This window comes from Haliotis rubra, unplaced genomic scaffold (genome assembly GCF_003918875.1).
Source record: "Haliotis rubra isolate DU_JTF1 unplaced genomic scaffold, ASM391887v1 Scf170, whole genome shotgun sequence".
Classification (NCBI taxonomy): domain Eukaryota; kingdom Metazoa; phylum Mollusca; class Gastropoda; order Lepetellida; family Haliotidae; genus Haliotis; species Haliotis rubra.
The window spans coordinates 682,956-702,645 of record NW_025765670.1 but is presented as its reverse complement, the minus strand read 5'-3'; the positions used below and the strand labels follow the sequence as shown (position 1 = coordinate 702,645).

General features: G+C 36.4%; 1 protein-coding gene across 1 annotated transcript in view; it reads right to left on the bottom strand.

Moving 5' to 3' along the window:
• The window catches only part of LOC124272549, a 53,359-nt gene extending 36,736 nt beyond the window's left edge, over positions 1–16,623 (bottom strand). The window contains 4 exon segments of the mRNA XM_046707759.1: positions 7,567–7,810; positions 11,381–11,434; positions 13,570–14,039; positions 16,546–16,623. Of these exon segments, the coding sequence (XP_046563715.1) occupies positions 7,567–7,810; positions 11,381–11,434; positions 13,570–13,990 (719 nt within the window). The 5' untranslated portion in view covers positions 13,991–14,039; positions 16,546–16,623.
• Between the last annotated feature and the right edge of the window lie 3,067 nt (positions 16,624–19,690).

Below are 19,690 nucleotides of genomic sequence, written 5' to 3'. Positions count from 1 at the left end.
TTGGATGAAATGTTTACTTGTATCAAACATCTCCGTTACAGAACCAACGTAGTCATGTTCTGCTGTGACGATTGGGCCCCACACATAGAGAGAAGGCTGATCCATATAGGAAATTGAAATCCATGTATTTTTTAATCTTGTTTTTAGCTGCATGTATTTATAATGTTCAGATCACACTTATCGCACACATTTATTTTCATGTATTGGGAATCGTTTCATTTTGTTAAGTTGGGATCAGTCCCAGAGCATGTCTCGAGACCTCCCTTGTGGACACAATGAAGTGGCATCCATCTTGAGTATTTTAGATGATTAAAACTTTCTACTGAGCAGGTTCATGTTTTATGTGCTCTCATGTCATCAAACATTTATACATCATTTTTGACAAAGTACAGGTGTCTAAAAAGTCAACATTTTCATGATAGACTTGCTTTTGTCAACTCATTTGGACTCAAATGTGAAAAACATTTACTACAACTGGCAGGTGAACTAAAGCTGATGTTAGATTTTTTACTACCTGTTTTTCCAGGAAATATAAAGACTGACTGATAGGTTCTGAGCCTCATAAAGAACGACACACTTAAAGACATTAAAAAAAAATTAAAAACAAAATCCCCTTCGACATGAAAATGAATTATTTTTCAACAAAATACCCATCCTCATTGAAACACATTGCTGTCTGAGGGATCTTGTTTCGTAAAAGTTCTTTTCTATGCCATGGGGGCGGTGGGGTAGCCTAGTGGTTAAAGGGTTTGCTCGTCACGCCGAAGACCCGGGTTCGATTCCCCACATGGGTACAATGTATGACGCCCATTACTGGTGTCTCCCCGCCATGATATTGCTGGGATATTACTAAAAGCGGCGTAAAACTAAACTCACTCAATCACTCTCTGTGCCACGACATGGTTTGATTCCAAATGGCTATCTGTCTAGACAGGAGAGCATGTGAAGTCAGATGAGGCTGACTCAAGCAAAGGTGGATGCTGAAGGAGTTTAAACCATGCTTGTGGATTGTAGCTATGGCAACAATAGGTTTGTGGACTGATGCACTGTCTTGATGGAGCAACTCATCTTTCCTGAGCTTCAATGGCGCTCTTTCATTGGCGCGTGGTCTGGCTTCATTTGGTGCCAAAGTATGAAATACACAGTTTACAGCAGTTGACATGGTAAATTGCCAGGAAAGCTGTTAATTATAACCATCAGTTTATTACAAGTGTGTTCTCTACAAGTGTAATGTACTGTTGCACAACTGACTCTTGAAAGTTTTTGTGGACAATACTTTGACATCATGCAGTGTCAACATTAAATGATTTCATTATTACAGTACAATCCCTTCCATGGGAGGCTAAGTACTTATCAGTCATACAAATGTAGGCAATATCTTGTTTTGAGGTGAAACTACATTAACATACATCGATGTCTTGCAAATGAGTGTAAGTTTGTTTGTCGGAGAGTAAGTTGGTTGTTGTTTAACGCCACACTCTCTGACTTGGTTGACACGTGTCATCGTGTATCCCAATTGGGTAGATTGATGCTCATGCTGTTGATCACTGGACTGTCTTGTCTAGACTCCATTATTTACAGACCGCCGCCATATAGCTGGAATATTTCTGAGTGCGACGTAAAACAACCAAGACCAACTACAAAAGTTAAAATGACATTGACTGACTGACATCCAATATGTCCTATCAAAATCTGATCAAGTCGAAATATTCTACTGCCATTTGTTTTAATCAATATCGCTTAATATCAATTAATATCATGTTCATTGTTCGTTATTTCACAAAAAAGATATAATTGATGGCTAAATTTAGCATCAGGACGTAGAGCGAATGGGAAAAAACAAATACGGTGAAAATGTCAAAGTGACTAAAACTCTTGGGATAAAAGGTCGCGAGACATGATTGATTCTGAGGTAAAGTGATTTTTAGTGGTAAATAACGTAACTAGATCAGTAAAACACAGCACATAACTAGATCACATCAGAGAACATAAGTCTAAACCCAAACAAAAACACCAACGAAGAGTCTAAGCTTCATTAGAGAAGCATAAAAACTGTTCAGTAATACAGTGACCCAGATAGCATTCAGACGTTGGCCCAACGATGGCAATGGTTTTGCCAACATTGCCAACGTTGGGCCAACGTCCGAATGCTATCTGGGTCACTGTATTACTGAACAGTGTTCTGTTATATCACAGTAATGAAATGTACAACATTAGTGAAACCTGTGAGTCTGGGTAAAGTGATGTCTGGGCAAGAAACCATCAACCATGGGATTCAAACTCATAAACATCAGCCTCGCTCATCATGCCAAAGATCCGGGTTCGATTCCCCACATGGTTGCGATGTACCCATTTCTGGTGTCCTTATATTGCTGGAATATATTTCCTCTCTCTGGACCTCGTGGTTCTAAGATTATTTTAAATACACTTCATATCCATAATCTTTGCACGAATTTCACTGAATAAATTTGTTTCCATGATTATGTGACTGAATGTTTGTCTTTTTAGTTGTTTCTGAGACTAAATAAAAACAGATTATTGAATCATGTCACAAATCTCTTTGACTTTTGGGACAGTGGGTAGTCCAGTGGTTAAATCTGAAGACTTAGGTTGGATTTCCCAAATGGGTACAATATCTGCAGTAAGAAGCGAGAGATTGGGTGGTCAGGCTCCTGACAAGGTTTAAACATGTCATTGTATCCCAACTGAGTTGATTGATGCTCATGATGTTGATCATTGGATTGTCTGGCCCAGACTCAATTATTTACAGACTGCTGCCATAAAGCTGGAATATTGCTGAGTGTGGCTTTAAACAACAAACAAATTTAAACAGACAATACGTGCAGCACACTTCCTTCTCATTGATATTGCTGGAATATTGCTTAAAGTGGCATAAAACCTTACTCACTCACTCTTGGACTTTTGATAGGCGACCTCCAGATAAACCTATTTCAAACAATCATGGACAGTCTTGACATTTCTAAGTGAATCATTATGTAAATTATATTCAGACATATGACCATTTGACGGTGAGGATGATGTTACTAAGTCTTCATAATCAAGCCATGTAAGAGGAAAGGTCTTTTCACTTTGAATTACAATTTGAATTGAATTACCATCGTGGGAAATCAAGACAGAAAAGATACAAGTTATCTCAATACTACTACGATCCATGTATCCCTGAGGTTGGTTTACGTATCCTATCAGTGTCGGTCTGTGATAAGGGGCGGTGGGCTAGCCTAGTGGTTAAGGTGTCACACTGGAGACCCGGGTTTGATTCCCCATGTGTGAAGCCCATTTCTGGTGTCCCCTGCCGTGATATTGCTGGAATATTGCTAAAAGCGGTGTAAAACTCACTCACTCAAATGTCTGTGATAACACCCACTCAAATGTCTGTGATAACACCATCAAACACACTAAAGAGCCTGGGCCCCAATCCACAAAACGATCTTAGCCCTAAGATGATCGTAACTCCCATACGTTAACTTAGACTTACGACAATCGTAGCACTACGATCGCTTTGAGGAAACGGTGCCCAGGTTATGATGTCAAGAGTGAGTCTACTGTGATGGTCACACTACAACCAATACCTATTTAAGAGATGAGTTCCACACCTGGGTACAATCTGCGAAACCCATTACTGGTGTCCCCTGCTGTGATATGCTGTAATGTTGCTAACAGTGGTGTAAAACCTCACTTACTCACTACTATCAATACACAATCCCATCATTTAAATCCCTTCCCATCTTTATTCAAATCCCATCCCATGTTTATTTAAACCACACAGGCAGTCAAATCACCTTTGTGATTACTTACTTAATCCAACCTTCAACAATGACCTTGACCTACTTCATCAGATGCGACATCTGCCTAATGACAGAACTGTACTGAATGTGTAAGAGTAATTTATTTGCAATGTACAACCACTTTTCTCAAGAACCTCACAATTACCTACATGTTGAGAAATATGCCACATTTGATTTCGTACAATCTGCAAATATACATGTAACTATAAAGTTTCTGGCATGCAGTGGTAGCTAAGCCTCAGAAACTGACAACAACAAATTAACCATGTCTCACAAACACCTTGACCTTGACCTTTTCACTAATTTGGCCTCAGCCTTTTCTAAGAAAGGTCCCGTTTCACTGTAATTAAAGTAATAATAATTTAAGCCCAATTAACTGCAAACATTTCCTGACCTTGACCTAAGTCCTCACGATATTCTAACAGTAGCATTTAGAAGACAATGGAAGGAACATAAAGCAGTATCACTGTCCGATAGGTATGTGTGGTCTGAAGAAGACATTCAAGCAGTCCTGTTTCAAAAGTCACTAATTCAAAAGTTAAATACTTCATGAGAACCTCCCTGGTCTTAGATTCAAAACTAGGTAAATAATACTAGTTAGCCTTATCCTTAAAACACGTACATTCAATGAAGACATAAATATGTGTAGACTAGGGCTGGGTCAAGGCCAAAGTTAATACCCAGACACATAGACCCATAGTATTTGTGTTACCTTAGTAACCTTCATTCATCTTTTCATTATGATCAGTCTTTGGAAATTGAGTGTCAACAAATCGTTATTGAATTAGAAAAACAAGAAGTTAAAAGATCCAAGTTATAAAAGAAGATACAATGTATTAAATCAATTATCTTCATCAAACAAGGACATATTGTCACTGCAGAGTGAAAAGTTAGTAAAATACAACTGATGTACAGTGGAAAGTCAAGACATTTCAGCGACTGGAATGCACATCATCCCATTTTTACTACATAAGACTGACTGACTGACTGACAAATATCACGGCGGGGATAGAAATGGGCTTCACACATTGTACCCATGTGGGGATTCAACCTAGCCTGTTATTTTTAACCACTAGGCTACCCCACAGCCCCTACTACATAAGAACAAATATGAATGTTGTTATATTTCAGGCTACATTACTCTGATTACATTCAGCAGTGAGTTACATTTGTATTGAAATATGATAATTATGATAATAATAAGGGCATTCGTAATGTGCTGAATTCCGCACCATGGAGGGGCATGTTCAAATCTGATTATTATTACCCCAGATAACCCAAGCTGCCTGTGAGGCGCTAGAAGGTTAGTCACATGACTTATCCCACCAGGTACCCATTTTCTGCTAGGTGAACAGAGGCAAGTTTGAACAAACTCAGTTGCCTAAGGTAAGACCACATGTATCACATCTACTTCATTGTGGGGCAGGACTGAAGTCCTAGAAACTCTCAGGAGTCAAGCTGCCAAACACGATCACCCATCCAAGGACTCTCCGCGCCAGACGTTGCTTAACTTCAACTGATTTGTGACCTGAGCTCTACACACAGGACCACACAACACCACAACTAATTGACAACTAAGTACATTGACATATTATAAGTGGGAATAAATGACACGTAAATCTTATCTGATAAACATCTGATATCTGGGGGTGTACTTGTGCTGTTCCCATAGAATGTGAAATAGTTCACCTGCAGATGTAGACACTAGTGCTGGTTATTGTTCAAAACATGTAGATCCATAAATGGAGCTCAGAAATCGATCAACAATTGATTGTAATCGTAAACCCCACCACAAAACCCACGTAGGCAATAACATGACACAATCATAACATCGTGCACCGATTAATACCATGATCAAGACTATTGATATACTTCCTGTTTAGACACACACACGAGTATGTTGTTTACATTGCTGTTTTACGAGTCAGGAAACTGCATCACTTGTTTATGTCTTGATTTAACAAACATAACAATAAGAAACATATTTTCTAAAGTTTAATTTGTTGTTTCATTTTTTATGAATACTGATTAATCTCCTGAGCTAATCGCTAATGCACGCGAGATCAATCAATCGACCAATTATTCGATCAATGGCACAAGCACTGGTTGACATACAGTCTTCTGAGCTTGTTTGACAAGAGCAAGGAGAGCTTCCAGTTGGTTGTGGAACAGACCACAGGGTTCAGACAGTTAGATTGTAACCACTGCATAGCTTGTTTCTATTGATTAGCAAACATACATACAGAGTTGCTTTTCTAATAAATTAACGTTTTATCCATAGGTAATTGAATGGTTTTAAAGTTAAATACTTTCAAATTATAATCCTACATAATTAATTATATTATATAATACTACCCTAATATTATATTAATTATAATCCTATTATAACAGTAAACACTGTTAATGTTTTCCCTATGTCCAGTGCCCTGTTCCTCAAAGCGATCGTAGCACTTTGACAGTCGTAAATCTATGTTAAAGTATGGGAGTTAGGATCATCTTAGCGCTATGATCATTTTGTTGAACAGGGCCCAGGAAATAGAGTGTGAATTTGTCACAGTTGTTCCCAAGTGTATCCCAAGAGTCATCAGCAGGTGACAAATTGCTCTGGTCGCGTGCAATTAAAACACTGCCGCTGTGCTTAGGAACTCTCTTCACCTCAGAAGCTCCTTCCATGACTGCGACTGCCTTTAAATCTGGTCTAGAAACCCATCCTGAATTGCTGACAATTGTTCATCTTTTCAATTGTATGCAATATGAGCATGCCCCAGCGGTGTAGAGTTCGGTGGCATATAAGTGGCCTTATTTTTATTAATAATTTTGAAATTTAACTATTTTCAGTTCAATGCAGAAAAATGTTAAGTAGTATCAACTCTATGTTGAGAATAATGTTTACTTTGAGTAAACAACCATATTAGGATAATGACTTATTTATGTAAACAATGTTTTCATAAAGGATTAATTTTAATAAACAATATTTTATGAATAAGGAAATTACATTACATTTTCAATAAGATAACATTCAAGCAGACATAACTTTTAATAAGAATTTATTTGAGTGAACAATATGATTAAAATTAGGACTTATTTGTGTATGTTGGGAAAACTATTTGTCGCAACAAACACTTTAGAATACGCATCATTTGAGGAGACAATATGTTTGTTATGAGAATGTATTTTCTGGGAACGTTATATTCAGAATTATTTCAGCATGTTTTGTAAACAATATTTATTTTGGTAAATACTTAAGACTAAGAAATCATTCTCCAAACATTTAGAATAAGAGGCAATTTAAAGAATCAATATGTTTATGATAAGGTAAACAAAGTGTAAATGGAACCATTTGAGAAAACAATATGTTTAGAATAAGGCAACGATGATTAAACTAAATCAGGGCTCCAGATAATTTTTCAACATCAGGAGTATGTACTCCTTATTTTTTCAATATAAGAGTACTGGAGAAAACTTAAGAGTACATTTAGAGTACTGAATGGAATTTAATGGCGTATCAGTATCTTGTGTTTCGTTTCATATATGCACCACAACATTGCTACTCTTGTATAAACAGGTCAATGAACAATATTCTGATAAATACTTCTGTAAATGATTCTAAGACCGTACACCATTGCCGTGGTGCGTATCTGATACATTTACTAAATTATTTCCAACCGTATCGTGCATATTTTTTATACGTATACACGCCGATATGGCCCTTATCTGGAGCCCTGCTAAATGTTGATTAAACAATTAGCAGAGTACTTACGTATTGGCCCAGGCGATCCACGTGACGTCACCGTCTTGCCACGTTTTGATGACGCGGGGGTCGTGTCTCTCCATGTATATCTTGGCTGCCATGCCATATGTGACGATGTCGGTCTTGGTGAGTTCCTCCTCGTCAGGAAGCAGGTAGTACTCCACATGGTAGTAGTTCTGGGCCCGCGGCGCCTCAAACACACGCTTCTTCTTCTTCATCATCTCCTTTATATCGGGCTGACAATCATCCTCAACTGCAAGTCACAATATGACCGTGTAACTACAAGCTGTTTATCTGTGATTATCCAACATATTATCATATTATCTCCATTCTATTATCTTTTACCTTGGATCTATTTGCTAACATAGCTAAAAATAACTGTCCAATCAAATTACAGTTTTCCTTTTCAATTTAAACAAGCATTGTCATAATCTGAATTTGACTCATGTTTTGTGCCATCTCAAAAACGACTCCCAATGTTTCGTAGCTAAAGGACTTCCTTCCCCTCAGTTCATAGAAAACATCTATTTAAAAAAAGAAAAATTTTGTTAATTTTATTATGCATATCAAGGGCTCTCTTGTATAAGGATGCAATTCTAAATGTAAATCTATGCTGAACTTGTTTTCAGAATAGATATTGGTTGTTGATTTCATGCTGTATATTCAGGGAAGGTTTGCTAAGTTAGTGATAACAGATCGTGACAACACTTCTGGAACTCAGAAATGGCAGTGAATGGGTCCAGTGTATTTGTAGAACAGAATGGAGATATATATGACTGACTAATGAGGCTTGATGTTTTATAATGATGTTTTAAGGATGTATCTGTACAGTAAAATACCTTTATAACGAACTCCAAGGGACCACTGAAATTAGTTTGTTATATCCGTAGTTCGCTATTCACTTTTTTTATATGATAATATAGGGTTTATTAGGGACTTTTAAAACAGTTCGATATAGCCGTCAGTTTGTTATATCCGTGTTCGTTATAAAAGTATTCTACTGTACTTTGATGGACTTCAACAAACTGACATTAAACAGAGACCTCTAGTGTAACTCAGTGGGACTGAAGAAAGGATAGTGTTTATTACAAAGGAATGGAAATGCATTACATATTCATTCACCTTTCAGTTACATATTATTGTCTTTTAAAAAATAAGGGAGGAAATGTCTGATAAATATATTCTGCTGCATCAGCAATTTTACAGCTACAACAAAAAGGAAGAAAAGAAAGAATACAGCTTGAGCTAATAACAAAAAATCATAAAAGCATATTGTCAAAGATGACAGAAATCAAAACAAGCAAGAATGTTCATCTACGATAGGAGATGACAGTGTATACTTCTCAGGAAGCTGAGAAAAAAACAGTGAAAGAGGGTAGCAATTCTTAAAAATAATATAGAACTCTGATTATTCACTTCAGTGGAATTCGGCAAACCATAATCATCTTTGTATTATTATCATAATTATTATGAATATGGAAAATAAAGTAAGCAGACATTCTAACTCAATGTGTCAAAAAGCAGGTGGCAAAATAAATTACAAAATGTGTTCATGGTTAACTCAAGGTTTGTCAGGAATAATGTTTAGAAAACATAGACCTCCGTACTTTGGCATCAACAGATCAGAGTTCAGTAAATTGCATGTAACTGGCGTTCCATGTTTTAACCAAAAAAGTTCCAATGGGAATACTTCCGACACCAAAACACCTTCTGGAGGAAAGTTTATCACAAAACTTTTATGCCACACAAAAAAATCATCAGGCATAGTGAACAGTGCATATAATGTTGATGTAATAGCCCTGAGAATGATTAAACAAAAGTTTTCAATGTTAAATTGACTTAAAGCACAGGCTTATCTACTTAAACAGAAAAAATAAAAACATGTCCACTTACCTTTCTTTATTGCCATCAAAAAATTATTTCCTAATACAGCAGGAATTATCAAATCTAACAGTACCACATCGCCTGCTTTGTCAACCATCACGCTACTACAGGGAGAGAGGCCTTTATACGGGAGAAAGGTGTGGGTGACACAGGAAATGATGGGGAAAAAAGCTACATATAAACGGACAGAGAGTGTTTAATTATTCATAAATTCAATCTGTTGTAAAGAGTAGAGGTGACAATTGACATCCTTGCGATGACAACATGTCCTCAAGCATAATCAGCATCTTGACTTTGGTGCCACATTCTGCAGACACAAATATGCTATCAATATTTTCAACAGAATTTTTCTTTTAATTTCTTAGTCAATTTCAATATTGACAAGATCCTCAAATAATTAATTGTTCTAAAAATATGAATTTTATAAATTTGATATTCATAAAATTCATTTGCAAATAGATATGACTAACATCACGCTTGAAGGTGTATTCATGGTCATTGAGGTTCCCAGGACATAAGGCCTTCAAATTAAATATATGTTTGGTTATAATAAAAAAAAAGCATAAAAAAACAACCCTCCCTTCCTCCAACCAGTTTTTTCATACTGAAAGAATGGGCCATTCTCCAACACCAAATTTGAAATGTAATTACTGTTACCCCATTTCTTTCTGTATTATCATTCGAAATTCTATTATTTAGAACTATGTAATAGAGGACGAAAGGATCCTCATGCTTTAACTATATATAATAGTTCAGGGCAAAACTGTACTTTATTCCAAAAAACATGGGAGTAGAGCGAACTGCATTTCTTCAGTAAATACAGTACTATTTTGATTATTTAAAATCAAGTTTTGAAAACTTTCCTACTTTTAGATAAGGTTTTATTATACTAGATGCTGTAGATAAGAAATGATGTGCCACTATGTGTATCGGAAAGAAAGCCTGGAAGCAGAGACCATTGTATATGGTCTCTGCTGGAAGACAGCAGATGTGTATGAAGTTACAAAGATGAAGATGTATATCTAAACTATATCGCAGAATACTGTGGAAAGCAGTTTGTGCTCTACATGTGTGCATTTAAACACGAAACTTGTGCTGAATGACTAAATTAAAGTAAGATGGCAAAAGCATTTTTGTATAAAAAAAATTCATTTGTTTGTAATCAAAATGTTCAATGAGGAAAAATGTGTCTAAAAAATATAATTTTGAAAATAATATTTCTTTATATTAACCAGGGTAACATAATCCTTCAAATGATGATAACTTTATTATAATATATTCATTCAGATAAATTCTGTTACCATGACAACCAAAACAGAAAAAACCCAAGAATACTCTTCAACAAGAAAATATTCATTACATCAATATATGATATATGTCCTCCAAATCTTTGTAATACCCTTTAAAAGCCTATTCATGATAGCCTAATATATATTTAATGCATGACTGGTTGACCTATATGAATACTATTTACACAACAACTTTTAATCAATATTCACTTCACAATAGACCCTCATGATTCGACTCCATTCCTTACTTTATCACATATAGATCTTGTAACGCACAATACAAGCAAGTGTGATTTCCATCAATCAAAATTAAGCCCTAGATTTTATCAGTATCAAGTGTAAACGACAATTCCATGGGACTGTAATTCAAGCGTTAACATCAACCACCGAGAAATCACCCACAGACAAGCTGAATGAAAATAGCTGGCAACGGTTTGCAGTCATGCAAGGAAATTCCCCCAGCTTAACGGAAGGAAAACGGCTCTGAAATGCGAAGTCCCTTCAGGCAGAATTGACAGATATCAACATGCAAGCTTTGCGTGTGGATGTTTGCGGTGTAATTGAAAGTAGAAGTGGGATAAATGAGAGAGAATGGCGAACTGCAGAGCAGGGGGTGCAGCGACTTAAATACCTAAATACTGTTTGGTTACCATGAGGTTGGACAGGCGTCCCTTGTCGACGAGCGTGTCCAGACTTGTCTTTTACTGCATATTACAGGGAATAGCAATTAAAGAAACAGTCACTTCCTGGAAGTGAAATCCTATGTACGATACAACAACAACATTTTGGCTAATTTCTTGATCTGCTTTAAAAAATCCAGCAAATCATGATTTGTTTTTTTTATTATTTTTTTACGATAACATTTCAGCTCATTTCTTGATCTGCTGTAAAGAAACCCAACAAATCATGATTTTTTTTATCATTGTCATTTACATTAACTTGACTTTTGAAATAAACACAATAAATGTCATGACTTACCTTGCATACACATTGTATAGAAACTTATCCATGACAGGGATTTTTCAAGAATCCACCCCCCATCCCACCCCCCAAAAATAATAAACCCACAAAAAAACAAAACACAATGGCATTTGAAGGCTGTAAAATGCATATTTTTCTTCAAAATTATATTTTCTTATATTTACAGGTATTTTGAAATCAAAATTTAACACTACATTTCTTAAAAAAATCTTAAAGCTTAGCAATAAAACCCTCCTCCGTTATAATAATAGTCCTGCTTTCAGTGAAATACATCTTCTCTATAAAAATGTAAATTTGGAAATTATGAATTCCAGTTTTTGATTACTTACACATTTAGTTACAGCCATTTGGGCTGAATATTGCCCTCTGAGTAGATCTAGATAAATCCCTGTACAATATTTTACAGAAACTTGTAGCAATTTATTTTTATGTCACCATTCTTGATTTATATTAAATGTGAGCAGCTTAAGAGATCAAAATACATGTATAGCATTTTCACATTGATCTTGATATATCATTGTGACTAATATGAATTATTATCACTTCATGAATGTCTGAAGATTATCATACATTTTCAGTCAGTTGTTCATTATACTCATCATGATCATTACAGTCAGAATTAGGCGAAAATAATTATCATAATTAGGACAAAATGTTTATTAATAATGATCAAAATTACCAAAAACATTATGACCATCAGGGCTCCAGATAAGGGCCGTATCAGCGTATGTACGGATAAAAAATATGCACGATACGGTAGGAAATATTTTGGAAAACGTAGCAGATACGCACCACAGCAATGGTGTACGGTCTTAGAATCATTTACAGTCGTATTTATCAGAAAAAGTATTGTTCATTGACCTGTTTACACAAGAGTAGCAATGTTGTGGTGCATATATGATGCCAAACACAAGATTACTGATACTCCATTAAATTCCATTCAGTACTCTAAATGTACTCTTAAAGTTTTCCAGTACTCTTATATTGAAAACATAAGAAGTACGTACTCCTGATGTTGAAAAATTAACTGGAGCCCTGGACCATTAGTCTATTGTCACAATTTGGGTCAAAATCGCAAAGTATCTTTCCAAGCTAAAACTCTGATAGATTCAAGTGGTTTCAATATCTCCCTTTTCAGTTTAAAATGACAGACATAAGTCATTCGTACTGTCCTTAGAGTCATGGTGTGATTTGATGATATGAATATATTCACCAGCAACAGTTTAAGTCTGTATAATGAGAACCCAACAGACCTAATACAAAGACATGACATGTTTATCTGTCAGTGGAGAAAAACATGCCTCATGTTCTCAAGCTTAACACGTTGGACAATAAAATAGACAAAAAGTGTTTTCAAGATTACAGAGAGGGAGGGGTCAGGTACTACCTCTTCGATCACAAAACGAAAGAAACAGTTACTACAAAACACAATAATATACTATTGTTTGCTGATATGCTTCAACACACCCACAATATCTAAATACCACAACAGTCAAACCACTTCTGGCAGCTAATTCTAAAACTAATCACTGTTCTAATTAAAATTTATACAAAAACAATACAACATTGAACAAAACATTATACACAATTTTCTCCTTTTAAAGTTACATGATTCAAGTATTGTAGAAAAAATTAAGATTTGCTGATGAATTGCTCTGAAAATCCTTCTGGGGGCTTAAACATTTCATACTAAGCTAAAAGTGCCCACAATCTATTTACTATCATACTTTGAACATGCATTGAGGAATGCTTATCTTTTCCTGGGTTGGAATATGCATGCAACAATGAAACAGACCCCTTTCTTTAAATGTACAATATTCAAAAGTCTAAATGACAAGTTTCCAAAGGAGGCACTGACCTGTTGGTATCGCCATGGCAACATTAACGGTAAATGTCACTGTATGAGCGTTTGGTCCCGATGCAACTTTACGTCGTCTTCGCTTTGCTTCAAACATAATCTCTCCACTGCTGCTGCTTTTAGGACGACTGGAATCGGGGCTTTTGGTGCGGGCTGTTCCTAGCGCCGGCTGAAACATGGTATTGAAGTCTTCGAAAGACTCAGGGTCCAAAAGACTGCTGTTGGTCATGTTGCTATCTGTGACTTTCGGTTCCGCACCAACATTTTCGGTTTTAACAATTTTATCCTTGGTGTCACTGCTGGACTCTGTACTGTCCCTGGGTGGTGGTGTGGTCAGTGATCGTCCAGATGACTGGCCAGGCTGCTTGTCTTCAGCCTCCCTGCTACTGGCCTCGGGAGTGGTCTTCTCACCTTCCTCCATGTTGATTTGGAAGAGACACTCTATGACCAGCTACTTCATGTCAGGTTTCCTAATAATAGAAAATGCATGATAACTGCCCATTTTATACAAATTATGATATTATTCATAACTGATTACATATAATATTTTTTGTTGATTTTAAAAAAAATTGTTTTTGCTTTCATCAGGTTCAAATTTGCCTTCAAAGTGAAAATTGCATCCTAAGAAAAATTTCACAGATCATAAAACTTTACCAAACTTAATTACCGGTAAAGTTGACAGCTGACTATGAATTTTGGTAGATATTCATAAAAGGTTTGTTACAATATGGACGTTCAAAGCATTCAAAGTTTGTCTGTCACATAAAACAAGTTTTTGGATTGGATGCCTACATGGTAAAAATGTCAACAATTAAACATTCTTATTTCAGTAGGGACACTTGAAAAAAATATTTATGAATAATTATACAACAGTCTGGGAAATGGTGGATATATCTTTAGGCCAGACCAATCTTATTTCTTGTTTTACGGATCTGCCTGACATATATTTTCAAGAATAAGAAAAAAATAAAAATCCTAATGTTTTCATTGGCTAAAAATGTAAACATACAAGAAATTTTGTTTTAAGGTTGTTTTTTGCCCCATAACACTTCACAAATTGCCAAAAGTAACATGCTTTGAGTATTTAGAAGGAATATTAGTTTGACTGGTGATTCTATTTTTATTTTTTTCCCTCCTGCCCTTAGGTTTTCTGAGGACAAAACAAGAAATATAATTGGTCTGGCCTCTGTTAAAATATTGCATGGCAACACAGGGAGAGGTTATTTGAGAAGGGGTGTCAATCATGTCAAACAGTGTTAAAAAATACATTACAACATCAAATGAGGAACAGTGGTACAGTGACAGTATTTTATTTCTTGACATCTTCTATTCCACTGTGACTATGAGCATGACAGCGGCCATCTGTAACCATGGTAACTGTACCCGAATTGACAGTCTAAACAATGGTTGTTCTGACAATTCTAAGTCAACAAATCCACTTTGAAAAAATATTCCTCCTATCAAAATTTGTAATCAAGTGTCACCAAAGCTTTTAGAATGTTTAAACAAGTCAAAGGATTATATCATCACAGCTCTTTTCAACACATGCTGCTTAGCTATGATGGCTAACCGAATTGTTAAGTGGGTTGCATGTATGCTTTTATCAGGACATACAAAGAATTAAAATCCACAATTTGGTTATATTCAACATTTGGCCAATAAACTTGAAAACGGTCCATGTTCTGATAAAATAAGCATTATGCTAGTTCTTGCAGTCATAAACAGGAACTGATAAAATAAGCATTATGCTAGTCTGGAGGTATTTCCTTCAAGAGAGGACCATGTGCATTATTTGACAATCTGAGGAACTGGGTTCCTTAACTTTAGTGCCCATGATACAGTTAAAATTGCAATGGTGCGGTAAAAACAAGGTGCAGGTGCATGAATGGAAGCCCTTAGAAATAATTTTACCACAATACCCTGTGACAATGCATATTATGAAACCACAAATAAATGTGACAGACTCACTGAAAACACTTAAACATGATAGATTCACAAAATATGCATGGAAGTTTAGAAATGGAAAAAGGTAAAGCAGACTGAAACGTAAAGGAAATAGGTAAAGATTCAAAGTTACAACTGGTTATATTCTACCAGGGTGAAGACATTCAGTATTTCTGGATGGTCACTAAGTCTGATGATGCGTTAAGAGTATATTTCTAACTGAAACTCTAAAATTTTATAGGCACACCAGAATATATGTGAATGTCACTTGATACAAATCCATCCTTTGTGTATCATCTATATGGCAATATTATCATAATATAATAATACCATCATTATAGAATATGAAACACCCATGCTGCCATTTTGTATTTCACTCAGTATTGTCAAGAAATGAATTGCATTTCATACATGTCTTAATTCAACACAATCAAGGACATTGCTGAAAAAAGAAAATGCCTGAACATTAACTAGAAAAATACCAGCTGCTCTTCTGATGCAAGGGGAAAATATTTCAGCTACTTATGCTTAAATGAAATAAATGGAAGATCTATGGGAGAGTTTGTATGTCTAATATAGAAATATCCTGCTGACATTTTATCGATGGGATGACATAATTGAAAACATTTGACAATCGATAAGGATGAATTCTTATCAAGCAGTTATTATCAGGAGTATACCACTTTCTACTGGAGCACAAACCTAACACTGGCATGAGAATACAAGCGTGTACTGACATTATAGAAATTAAGCAGGTTGTTTAGCAGATAATGAATTCAACAGAGAAATGTCTAAACATCAACAATTGACTGTAAGTGCATTTTGCCCTCTATTTAAACACGAGGATCCTACACAGCACTGTACTGCTAACAGCTTGGCCTTTTAGAGATCTATGTTATTTCAACTAAGAACTTAATCCATTAAAAGTTACTGTTCTCGTATCAGTATCAAATTATTACGAGGCTGCAGACTCATCTGTGAAATTAGGCCTTACATTGTTATGATATTTGTAAACAAACATAAAACACTTACAATAATAAGGTCTCGATCGTCCTCTCTCGTTCCTCTCCTGGGACCCTAAACTTCCATGACACCATGCATTCACAAATCTTAAGTTGAAACCTAGGGCCACGTAATTAAGTTCCCAATTACATTTACAGACGGTGTTTTGTTTTACTCTTTAACAAGACCTAAGGCATTATTTAGAGTCATATGTGGTGAGCGGTATATTCTAAATACCTTGTTTGGTGACAATAAAACGAAATTAAAGTACCGTTATCAAGCGTCAAGCAGCGGAGCGATACCGCGGAAGTGACTGGTCCCGTTGCTACAACAGGCGCAAGTAGTGCGAGATCTAGCATTCTGGTGATATTGTTGTTTGACAGTCTGTCGAGTCACAAATCAATAAGATCTAAGATAATGGGTCTCGCGACATTACTGCTGCGATGGAAGAATAACATGTTCAAGCTACTGACGGAACTATTGTTGATGTATAATTGCGTGGTGTATGCTTAGATACGGCTTTCTATGTTGCTGTAAATTGTTTGATAATATAGATTTAGTGAAGCTATATGCCTACTGCAGGGCTCAAAAACAATAAGTAAGATACTAATTTCTATTAGTTGTTGAAGGTTACATGTTCAGGATGTTTACGTTATATTCTGTTTGTTAGAAAAATAGAAGTATCTAGGTCTGCTGTTTGTAGCCCAAACCCATTGCACCGAGCAGTCGATCATGGACGCTAAACATGTAGGCGTACAGTAGCCAGGCTACATATTTAAGCGAATAAGCAAATTGAAGCTAGGTGAGATTGATCTTGCAAACACACCCACGTTATGTAACATTTTGTCCCACGACTGCATCCCAATAATAAAAAATCAGTTTCCAAATTAATTCACGCACGCACACACACACACACGCACGCACACATACATCACATCAACTCCACGCACCCCCAGCCCCTCAAAAGCAAAAATAACCCAAACAAAACAAACCCCATCCCCAAACAAAACAAACAAACACCTACCCCCCAAAAAAGCAACAAACCAACAACGAAAACAACAAAAATACAAAACAACCAAAAACAAAAACAACAACAATATAAACCAACCAGCAAACAAAAAACCATAAACAACAGCCAAAAAACAAAACAAAATAAAAATAAAGCATTAAACTGATAACTTCAAATAAAAAATATATTATGCCAATCTCTTATGCTGCGCTTCACATTAATTCTTGTGGAAGAGTAGCATACATTACAAAACAGTTATTTTAAATAAAATACATAGTTCAATAATATGAATTAAATATGCAAGACATACGCAAAGACTGTCAAAGGGTGTAATACGATGCATGCAAGGTAAAGAAACACGATCTGCCTCGCGTGATGTACATGTATGAATTATTAAAGGAGTTAACACTCTCCCATAAGCGCCTGTCCCTGACGATACGGATGGTGTGTTTGCTAATCGCTGTATATCAATAAACAATGAAGTGGTTTGTGAATACAAGTAAGACCACACACAGTGGCTATTAATTAATCAATTCACTGGTTAGGAGCGTTAACGCGCGATAAATTCTTTCATGCACGCAACTCTCTGAAGAGTATACACCATCTTCAGATTGAAAACTGTAATTTGACAATCATAATGATAACCAGCAACATGCTGAGACGTGAATGACTATTTTAGTAACACTGAGTAAACGTTCCTGAAATTCATGGGCATATCCGTGAGCATATGCCGCGTTTCGAATGTAATTTTAGTGATGGCGTCTAAAGGAATGGAAATGGCGGACCTGCTGTGGGCAAATTCTATGTAATGGTATATTTTATGTGCGATTCAGATATTCTCCAACTTATACTCGAAATAACGCTGCAAAATGTACTCACACAACAGTGCACACACACGCACTCACGCGCGCACACGCACATAAGCCTCTCTTTAAGCTGTATTTCAGTTATATCCAGGACTTGTCAGTTTAAAGTGGGGGATTTGATGTAGGTCTCAGACCTATAACATTACCATGCACCGTGGTGAAACCGACGCGACGAAACTAGAGTGAGTGACGTTTTACAACACTTTTAGCAATATTCCAGCAATATCACGGCGGGGGACATCAGAAATGGGCTTCACACATTGTACCAATGTGGGGAATCGAACCCGGGTCTTGGGCGTGACGAGCGAACGCTTTAACCACTAGGCTAACCCCCGCCCCCAAAAGTAGAGACATGATCGGGTGAAACCTGGATTCGAAAATCACAATCATAGAAATCGGGCGTGTCCAAGGGACGAAACTCTGCACAGCTGATCACGGCAGCTTAGACAACTGTGCCAACATGTCTCTTTTCGTTTTGTCATTGTTACAGCGGCAAAGCGACTGCTGCCAAATTGTCTCTCTGTTTTCATGACTTGTGTCTGGATATATATCTTCCTCAGTTCCACAATTGTGCATTAATAACTCAACAAAATGTCCCCTTCTTACATTGAGTAAAACCACAATCAACCCAGATCGATGCCTATGCTGTTGATCACTGGAATATTACTGAGTGCGGCGTAAAACTAAACTCACTCACTGACTCACTCATGCTGTCGATCACAGGATTGTCAGATCCTGGGACTCGAATATTTACAGACCATCGCCACATAGTGGGATTATTGCTGACTGCGGTGATAAACAAACAAACAAACAAACAAACAGTAATCATACGTGAACGGATTTAATATTATAGCCAGCAAATCATACACCAATGTTTCCATCTGTTTTGTTGTTGTTGCAATCCCGGCCCCACTGATGAAATGTTGAGCCCGCCAATGCGCTACTGCAAGAAAAGACAGATCGATGGCGCTCCTGGGAATTATCTGTACAATTAGCACCGTGATGAACATGATTCGAGCCTTACGGGAAAGAAAGCGTCACATAAATACATTCGCCATTTTTTATTAAAAATAACGAGAAAACGGCGAAAAGTTATCCTTGCCCCAAGACTGTTTCGAAATTAATAATTGTTTGGTCATCCAAGTCTCTAGACGCAATTTAAATCGGGTCTTATTAATTGTCACGAGATTATACATTGAGTGTATTCGAGATTATACGTAGAGTGTATTCGAGTAGGGTGTAATAGTTTCAGGAGACAAAGTACAATTCTTTGGGGCAGTTTTGAAACATTATCTGTGAG